This window comes from Pteropus alecto, unplaced genomic scaffold (assembly GCF_000325575.1).
Source record: "Pteropus alecto unplaced genomic scaffold, ASM32557v1 scaffold413, whole genome shotgun sequence".
NCBI lineage: Eukaryota > Metazoa > Chordata > Mammalia > Chiroptera > Pteropodidae > Pteropus > Pteropus alecto.
The window spans coordinates 2,183,421-2,193,378 of record NW_006434120.1 but is presented as its reverse complement, the minus strand read 5'-3'; the positions used below and the strand labels follow the sequence as shown (position 1 = coordinate 2,193,378).

The 9,958-nt window shown below is 44.3% G+C and overlaps 1 protein-coding gene and 1 non-coding gene across 2 annotated transcripts in view; both read right to left on the bottom strand.

The window, feature by feature from the left end:
- Positions 1-239: 239 nt before the first annotated feature.
- Positions 240-9,958, bottom strand: part of CUNH13orf42 (chromosome unknown C13orf42 homolog) — a 20,103-nt gene continuing 10,384 nt past the window's right edge. Inside the window, exons 2-4 of the mRNA XM_025044770.1 lie at positions 3,561-3,711; positions 1,555-1,795; positions 240-414 (exon numbers count right to left, since the gene is read on the bottom strand). Of these exons, the coding sequence (XP_024900538.1) occupies positions 240-414; positions 1,555-1,795; positions 3,561-3,711 (567 nt within the window). The remainder of the gene's footprint in view (positions 415-1,554; positions 1,796-3,560; positions 3,712-9,958) is intronic.
- Positions 9,534-9,652, bottom strand: LOC112477486. The gene has a single exon (XR_003045478.1). It is a non-coding gene; the product is annotated as a 5S ribosomal RNA (ribosomal RNA).

Sequence of the window (9,958 nt, the reverse complement as noted above, 5' to 3'; positions counted from 1 at the left end):
GCTATTACCACTTGCTAACCTGCCCCACGTGTAGGGGAAGCCCGCCTCCCAAAGTCTCCGAAGGCAGGGTCTCTGGGAGGCCGTGGGTGTGTTTGGCACTAACTGGGTACCAGCAGTGTGCTCATAGGCTTGACTTTGTCATAGTTTCCATTTTTAACTCTTCCAAATATCCCACGCTGTGCTGAAAGCAAACACCTTCTCAGAGATCCTGCGTGAGCCAGGCTGAAAGGCCGAGGGAGTCAGGGCACTGTCCGCTCCCAGAGTCGCTCGCGGAGCAGCCACTGCCCTTTGGGGTTCTCTGTCTCATAGCAGTCCTCCCGCAGAGACGTCAGTGGCTCCAGCGCAAAGAGTTCTGCATCCCATTCCATGTCTTCTCCCGAGAAGTTGAAGAGGACCCGTCTGGAGCTCCCCAGGCTGGAAGGGGGGAAGGCAGCAGAGGGGTTACGTTTGGCTTGGCCAGCCACACAGAGAAAGGATGCTCTGGCTCATCACTCCAGTGGAGATCATCAGATACACCCCCCTTGTGGAGGGCAAAGCAGTGTCATCATGGGGGCTGTGGATGGACCTCAAGGTCCTAGTTTTAATGTATCCAGTACATGGTCCATTATTATGGGTGAAAAATGCTCTTTAGAAAACCTCTAAATCCATCAGAGTCTAATAGCTCTTGAGAAACAAAGAAAAACAGGTGTATAGGCCTAAATGGGTTCTTCTATTGTAAAAGGTGACGTTCTTCCAGCATGGCCATGTTGGCCAGAGCAAAAGAGGACTCTCTGCTCTGAATGAGGAGGTCACAGGAATTTGAGGCTAGAGATGGTAACTAGTTTTGGGATAGTAGGATCTGGAAAGAGAGTGGCCAAGAGATGGTGGCAAGATGGCAAGATGGGTCCAGCCAGCAAGAAGTTCTCCATCTAAGCCTGGCCAATGCTTTTCTAAGGCAGGGGCATCTAATTGGTGTGATGTTGGCTCCTTCTTGGTACTATGCCTTCTTCATCCCCAAACTCTCATTAAACATCTGTAGCACGCGGCGTGTCAGTGGCACTTAGGCGAAACAAGGAAAGAGGATGGCACGAAGCATGAGGATGACACAAAGCATGAGGACTACATGGGCCAGAGAAAGGGAGGCAGAGCCAGAGCTGAAGTGACAGTTACGAGTTGTGAGAGCAGCGAACTGGTGTACTATGCCTTCTTCATCCCCAAACTCTCATTAAACATCTGTAGCACGCGGCGTGTCAGTGGCACTTAGGCAAAACAAGGAAAGAGGATGGCACGAAGCATGAGGATGACACAAAGCATGAGGACTACATGGGCCAGAGAAAGGGAGGCAGAGCCAGAGCTGAAGTGACAGTTACGAGTTGTGAGAGCAGTGAACTGGGGTAGAATATATATATATATGTAAAGAATATTTTTAAAAATTTTAACTAAGACCTCTGTCCAAAAACACACAAGAATAATTTTTGGCATGTAGGGTGGGGACTCACGGCACCTTAAGAACCACCCCAAGAAGCTAGAGGACATGAGAACATCTTGATTATACTATGTGGCTGAAGTACTCACTCTTTTTTGCAAGCTTTAGGCTTAAATTTCAAGGTGCTGAATGCCCCTTCCACAGCCTTGGGCAAGTAAATGGGGTGCCTCTCGAGTCTCCTCTGAGTGCCCATGGTCCTGTGCTCCATGCTCCTGCGAAACTGGCCGTCTGTCGTGTGCACGGTGTGCACAGCCATGTCCCCAAAGGGACGGCGTGGCGCCCGCAGGATCCAGTTGGAGTGCAAGCTGTGCTCCCGGGAGCTTGTGGCCACTGGAAGAGAGAGGCAGGGACCCCAGAATGGAGGACTGGCCATCAGGAGGAATGCAACAGAGAGAGTAAGTCGAGCTGAGAACTCACAACTAATGTGTATTTAGAAAGGCAAATTCCTGGAAAGCACTGGAAGGCCAAGCAAAGGGGATGAGTTAACTCTGTAATTACAGCTTAACGATATAATGGAATACTGTGTGTCCATTGAAAATAAGGACGTAGATCTATATTTACCAATTTGAAAGGATGCCCATGATGTATTGCAAATTCTTAAATGAAAAGAGCAGATGACCAAATAGCCAAGAGATCCTACTTTTGTTTAAAAAAATAAAAATAAAGTGAGTCTGTGGTTTGTGTTTAAAATCTTTTGAAAAGCGTTAACAAGAATTATTATCTTTGGGTGCTAGTATTACAGGTCATAATCTTTACTTTCTTCCTTATATTTTGGTGTGTTGTTCAATTCATTTGATTTACAAGGAACATAGGTTACTCTTGTTATCAGAAAAAAACCTTAAAGTCATTATCAAAAAAATTTAAGTATGACGATGACACTTGTCCTCAGTGGATTTTGTTGTCCTTTCACTTATGACCTGGGTTCCCAGGCTCCTGGGGAGAGGGTTGCTCTTCCTCGGGGGCTGAAGGGGCTGTGATGAGAAAGGAAGGCAGCCAGGTTGCCCCGCAGGACACAGTGAGCCTGGGGAGTGGGAGGAACCTGTGAAATCCCATAGAACCCAGTAAGAACTGAAATCTCACAGGTAAAGAGCTATGGGGGCCAGAACAACAACCACAAACCACAAGAATATAACTTTTGAACATTCTATGAAACATTCAAGAATTATTTAATATTGGTATCAAAAGTTGTTACCTCAGTAACCAGAGCCAGTAACCCCTGAATAAAAATCATCATTAATTACGCCATGGTGTGGAGGGATGGGGGAAATTGACAGTTGAGTAATGGAAGTTAAAAGTGGGTTCAGATCATGAAGGTGGTCGAATTTCTTGCTCTCCACCAGGAGTGAGCCAGTGACAAGGAGAAGAGCGTGGCCCTCAGCCCTCCCGCACACCCTCTTCAGTGACCCAGGATAAGCCTGGACAAGCACCCTGGCCCTCTCCCACCCGGCACATCCTCGTCCTTGCAGACTGTGACCACGGAGAGCGTGCCAGCAGGAGGGGTGGCGGAGGGGTGAAAAAGTGGGTGAAGGGTCAGAGTCAGGTCCAGTAGCTGGTGCCGCCCCAGCGCCAAGCTAGCTCAAGTAGGGTCAGAAGCTGGAATTTAAAATACAGTTTGTTTGTCCTCTTTCTTCTTCTTCTTTTTAAATTGTGGCAAAATACACATTACATAAAATTTACCACCTTACCCACCTTTTAGTGTGCAGTTCAGTGGTGTTGGGTATATTTGCATTGTTGAGGGACAGAGCTCCAGAACTTTTTCATTTTGCAAAACTGAAACTCTATACTCATTTAACAACTCCCCATCTAATGCCTTTGTTTAATCACTTTCCTCTTGCTTTCCCTCATGGAGTCTTACGGAAGTTCTACCTTGTCTCAGCTGTGGCAAATGGACAACAGGGAAGGAGGTTTTGTCCAAATATGGCCCCAAGTGTCGAATGGCAGGCTGGGGCAGTGGCAACAGAGACAACTAAAGCAAAGGATCCCAAAGAGAGGGCAAACTCGGGGCCAGGAATCAAGGGATCCCTGATAGCCCATCTTATAAGCCTACTCCAGACACCGCAACTCACCCGCCTCTGCCCCTAGGGACTGCACTCACCATCAAAGTCCACATCTTCATTCGGCGGGTCTGCCTCAGTGGCCCGTGGCCGTTTCTCTGTATCTAGCTCTGCGATGATGGCGTCAAAGAAGGCAATGGCCTCTGCCACGTCCGCACTGAACTGCGAGTATTTCTTTGAGGTTGCTTTCCGCTGCAAGCGAAGGGGAGGAGAGAAGGTTCCCTGAGGCAGCCTCACGGACCCTTGTGCGAGTCAGCCATAACTGCCAGAAAGAACCTGATGTTGCCGAAATTAAATGTATGTGAAGTTATGGATGTACAGGGTTTAAAAGGCAAATTTGAATTAGTGCTCTGTGGAAGGAAGGTAGATGCTTCATATCCACATTGCTGCAGGTCAATGCATTTCCAATTATCTCAGGGAAGGAGAGAGAAAAGGTGAAAAGATCTGCCTTCTCTTGGTCAGGAGCTCTTATTGACCACTAGCCAAAATACCTAGTCTTTCTTTGGACTTCGTTCCCTGCTGACAAACACCCATCTAGGTGATCGTATAGTCCCTTAGTTAGGTAATGAGAGGCTCACAGCAGGAGAGGACACGATATGCTGGAAATATTCCTTAAGAGTTGTCAGTACCTAACATGGCCAAACTTTGGCTCAAGTCATGGAACAAAATGAAGAGAAATTAGTATAATTGATTAGAAAGTATAAGGAATAATAAAATGTAGAGTTTTAAAAAATCTAACTAGGTTCTAGGCTCTGTCCTGATCTGTTCTCCTTCACAATCTCATTCATCATCACCATCTTCACAATAGTCCACCAACAATCACAAGTGACAGACATCACGGAAGTTCAAGCACCATGGTGAACTTCGATGGGGAACTCACCATGAAGGACACAGAATCAACACATGAACTAATAAAAAGCACTCTGAGAAATTTAGGGAATAAGAGAACTCAGAGAGAAAAAAAAAATGGGACAATATGTGTTAACCTGGGCTATTTTGGCCATGCGTAGAGGTGTAAAGTTCTCTTCTTTTATGAAAATGGAATGATATTAAAAATGAATATGATTATATTACAGACTGTTATGTTGGGAAATAAATGAATGACATCTCTACATATGCACAAATGTATGGTAAAATGTGTGTATTTCATACTATCTAACATTTTTAAACTGAGAAGGCTTTTCCTTTTATATTATTAAGGCACTTTCTTACAGACAATATTGAAGAACCACAACATGCACCTGAATCTTTTCTGTTAAAAGTGGAAAATTATCCAAATGTAGTTATTCTCCCCCTTTCAAAGAGCTCACTAAAATGAAAGTGAGAATGAGAGAACGTAGAAATCCCAATGACAAAGAGAACAAGAGAGGGGCCATCAGTGAAAGAGGGGTTTCCAAAAGGTCCTGGCAGTTTGAAGCAGTTGAAGGGGGTCATTGATGTAACAGAGCGGAGAGATTGTCCTCCCAGAGCATTATGGGTGGGGAAAGCAGCTGAGAAGGGGGACATTTTGACCCTTGGGGATCGAAAATGCTCCAGTCTTGGCAATACCTGGAACACAACCATCGGTTGGGGGTAAGCTGCAGGGCTGATGAAGGACTGGTTGGAGGTCTATGTGAGCACAGCAGGCCAGGCCACCGGGCATTCTTCCTACAGTCAGATGACAGGAGGGCTCATCTCTGTAGGCAAGTCAATATTCTTTATCCTCCCTATGTGTTTTCTTGCTGGTCTCTCTGCCTTGGATGTCTCATCTGGCTGACTCCTTTTAATCCATCAAGATCTGGCTGAAACAACCATTTCTCTATGAAGACTACTCTCTCTTGAGCTGTTTTCTTCCTCTAGGCTCAGTGGTCCTCAATATCCAACCTAATTCTACCAAGACACATACCATTTTAGAGATTTTTTGTGGGGGGGAAGTAGAAGAGAAACAAAGAACAGAGAAAACCAAACAATCTGGACTGAGCCCCAAAGGATGGATGAATATTATTTAATAAGAATGCTTGATCCGTAGGTTTTACTCCTCAAAATCCATCTCCGCATGGCAAGGACATCTCTAAATCTCTAGTAGCAATCACCGTCAGTGTTTGGCAGAATACAGGGTCTCAGTCTTGCATGTAGACGTCCAATTCTTTTTCATCCGGATCACTCTACAATTTGATCTAACCTGTTTATTCTTCAACATCTCCAGGAGGCAGACTTTGGCCAGAAGCTCAGAGCAACCTGAGGCATTGGCTTTCATGTATTAAAGGGTTTCGAAGACAGTTTTTGGCATCACAACTATGAAAGGCTAAGAAAACAATGAGCACACTACCATTGGTTAACTTAACATGAGCCCTTTACTGTGGCATCTTATGAATCTCCCGAACTTCCTCAAGGGTTATCTCTCAAGGATAACATTTACAAATTAAAAAAATAAACCACTAACATATCCATCACTAATTTAGCCACCAAACTCTCTGTCCATCAAAATTGGTAAACAAAGGCTATTTCAGTGGTACACTTGTTAGTTATTCAAAATATTCAAACATGTTGATTGTTTCCAAAATTTCGAGCTTTAGGAATCAAGACTGAGGTCTCCCTCCCACACCTTGCCCTTTCTGCTCTGCTTAGCAGAAATTGCCTTCCCGGGCACACCAGAGACCCTGGCAAGCTCCTTAGACAATACTGAAGAGTCTCATCCTCCAGATCCCACTTCCAGGGTCTCTGTTGGGTCATTCAATACATTGACATTATAAAACTTGTTTCTGTTAAAAGAGCTTTTGGACCTGATGTGGCTGGAGAGTGAAACTTTGGGACACACCAGAGACTTATTTATGGCTGGCCTATGTGTACCTAGGTGACCAAGTCACATCATAAAAGAGGGCTTTCCCCCACCTCTTACCACAACTACCTTCATCATCCACCACCTCCCACCTCAATCCCCTGCCACCAAACCTTTCAAGGAATGAGGTCGGGGCATAAAAAAACATAAATGAATAAACAGTTTTTTTTCCTTTCCTGCAAATGAATGCACCAGACCTTGACTGAGTCTAAGAGCCCAACCTAGGAGGCAGTAAAGGTATGCTTTTCACTCATTCCCATCAGGGTGATTCTATGATAGTGGAGTCCAATCCCATCGGAATCTCCAAGGCGCTCTTAAAAAATATCTATACCTGGCCCTTTCCCAGAAGAATTACTTTACATCATCAAGTGATTCTAATGCACAACAGTTGAGAACCACTGCTCTGTAGCAACCCTGGGCATAGGGGAGGGAGCAAGAGAGTCACACAAATTCCCACCTCAGGGTCTCGTTTAGGATGCAAGCCTTACATACCACCTTGACTCCCTGGCTCTGCAGGAGCAGACAAGAGAGCCTCCATGAAGCCACGGACACGGCGATAGGACCCAGGGAGATAGGACACAGGCCACTGAAGAAAGAGGACAAAACCTTCTGGATTTTGAGGCCCAGACACCTTATGTACCTCCTGTTGTTCAGCACACAGAGATGCCAGATGAAGGGACTCCATCCACGCTCTTCTGCTCTCCCCTTACCAGCGAGGATATGAGAGCCTCCATGGGTTGCACCCAACATCTTTCTTTCCCCCACAGCCCCCCAACCTGAGCTAAATCACTCCTAGAGAAGCATCCCTCTGCTCGTACTCTTGCAGTTTTGTTTGCTGCCTGGGTTTAATGTTTGACATTCATCTCTGCTAGACTTCATTTTGTCTAGACAGTAAGTTATTTGTTTACCTCTCCATCACTTTTTCTTAAAAATATATTTATATTTGTATTTACTATGTTTTTAAAAAACAAAAGGTAGCATACAATTTCCACCTGGAAACATTGCTTTCTTCACTCATTATATTCTGAGGATTACTTCATAGCAGTAAATAGAGGGCCCTCCTCATCCCTTTTAATAACTGCTTAGTTCTCCATTGTCCAGACACACCGTGGGAACAAACTATAGTCCCCCATTGTTAGATCTCTGGGTGTTTGCCATCTTTTTCTATTACAATTAGTGCTTACGCATATGTCACTTTGCATTTTGCCAATAATACCCTAGAGGTAGGCTTCTAATTGTAAGTGTTCAGCTTGCTGTGCATATTCTTTACATAGAGAACGGGAAGCATCGAGTGATCTGGCTAGTCAACTAAGTAGGGTTTGGTTAACAGAGCTTCTGTTGTTCTTTATAAAGTACACATTTAAATGTCTCCAAATGATGTTTTTCCTGAGTACAGAGGCTAAGCTACCAGTCTGGGCTTCCTGGGCCTTTTTAAGTCCTTGTTTAAACCAAGGCTGAGTCTAGCTTTTTTAGACTTCCCACAGCTTCCATGGGACTTTCTCACCTCTACGAGGACCTTCTCTTGGTCAACACTCACAGAGACCACTAGTACAAAGGCTGCATTAACTGAGGCTCAAGGTTCAGGGCTCAGGCTAATATCACAGGAAAATCTACTTTACAAAGAGGTCTTTGTACAAAATGGGACATCAGACATCTACACACCTGGGCGAGGTCCAAAATAGTCTTTCCTCTCTGAACTTGAACTCCGGGTGAAAGTGGATTGCTTCCCTCCCAACCTTGACTTTTTTCTAGCCCACAATGTTTTACCTGCTTCTTTGGAAAGGCTGCACGTAGAGCAGCCCGCATCCTGTTGCACCTGGTCAGGCCTGAGTTTCACAGGGCTCATGTTCCTTCACTATCAGCCCCATAGCAGCCCCGGGAGAAGGAACTTTCTCTGAAAGCATCTGTATTGCCTTGCAGACTCCACTCCAGTTTGCCTTTCACATTTCACCTTCAGTGGCCTTAGGGCGATCATTTTCCAAGCCACCCTGTCCTACCCCCTCACTCCGGACCTAGGTCTCAGATTACTTTGCCTAGATGGAGCCCTTCACATTTTTCCAAACCAAACTCCACTGTATTTCTCATTTTAATTTCTGAGTCCCCTAAGGCAGTTTATGATATTTCTCTGCATTTCACAACAGCTGCCATCCTGCTGGTTTCACCTGCCCTCTGGGTATATGGCCTTCTCCAATCTGTTCCTTTTCTTCTGAGATCTGTCAGCATTTCTCTACAAGAGATGTGGATTCTACAAAATGCACCTCCAGTTGTAAACAGCAATATTTTTTTCAGAGGTTAGGGTAGGGGCACATCTAAACCCACCTAAAGCAAGAGGACCACCACTCAACATCTAGCCTCCTTCTCACCTCTCCTACTTGGTAATTCCTTTCACCTTTTCAGAGGGCCAACTTATGTGTCGCCTCCTCTCTGAAGCTTTCACTCATTGCAGCAGACAGATCTAGGCACACCTCCGTATGCTTATGTTCTGCCCTGTGTGAATAGTACACTACAGCTCAGTGGATTATATGTACCACCATAGCTCTCAGCAGACCAGTGGTCCTTAACCTCTCTTTTGAGATAGCTTTGGCATCTAACACTCACATAAAAGATTCCCTTTTGATAAATGCTCACTGCCAGCCCCTGTTGTACAACATACACAATCTCAACACTTGTGGTTGAATTCTACCTGTTTCCTTTCCAAGGAAACTCAACACACCTGTGCAGTTCAGACAGTGCTGCTGAGAATTACAGCTTCAGATGATGAGCTGCATCAAAGTAGATAGATTATTTTGGCAGCTGGCATGGAGTAATAACTATTCGTTGAGTAAATTAACGTATGCTGTATATGAGCCATTAGCTAATGTTTATATTCTCCAACTAATTTGTATGTTGCTAATGTATACTTTTGGATTTAATTTGGCAAATTTTGAGAACTCTGTACTCCTTATTTTTATAGAGTACTTATAATACTCTCTTGAGCTAATAATACCTGGAAATCTAAATGTCAACATACTGAGATAAAATTTCCAGGATCAAATGTGGAGTTACTCTGGAATGGAGAGATAATCTCCCCTTGGATCATTTAGCTGGGCGAAATTACTTTTTTTTCTTTTTTTAGGTAAGGCAACCCTTCGTTGACCTCACAGATTATAAGGACCTTGTCAATTTACAATCCCTTATTATTATTATTATTATTTTACACCTATAGCACCTGGTCTTCCTAGGTGGTCTCCCATCCAAGTACTAACCAGGCCCAACCCTGCTTAGCTTCTGAGGTCAGACGGGATCAGTTTTGTTCAGGGTGGCATGGCCGTAGACTCAGCTGGGTGAAATTAAATGCAAAACAGCTCAAATTAATCCACAAGCAATTTAATATTATTAAAAGAAGCTTTTCAAGATAAACCTTAAAAGCTCTGACTAATATTCCTCTTTGCTTTCTGCCATCCTTGAAATGGATATTTAAGAGCAAGTTCAAAGTAATATTTACCTTATCCCTTTTATATTAGAGCATCTATGGAAATGTGTACCTATAACTAAATAGGGGTTTGTGGAAAAAAATGGGAGTTTATGAAACAAGAATTGTAGACATGAGAAATAAACAACTCGGGAAAAGATAATCACTGA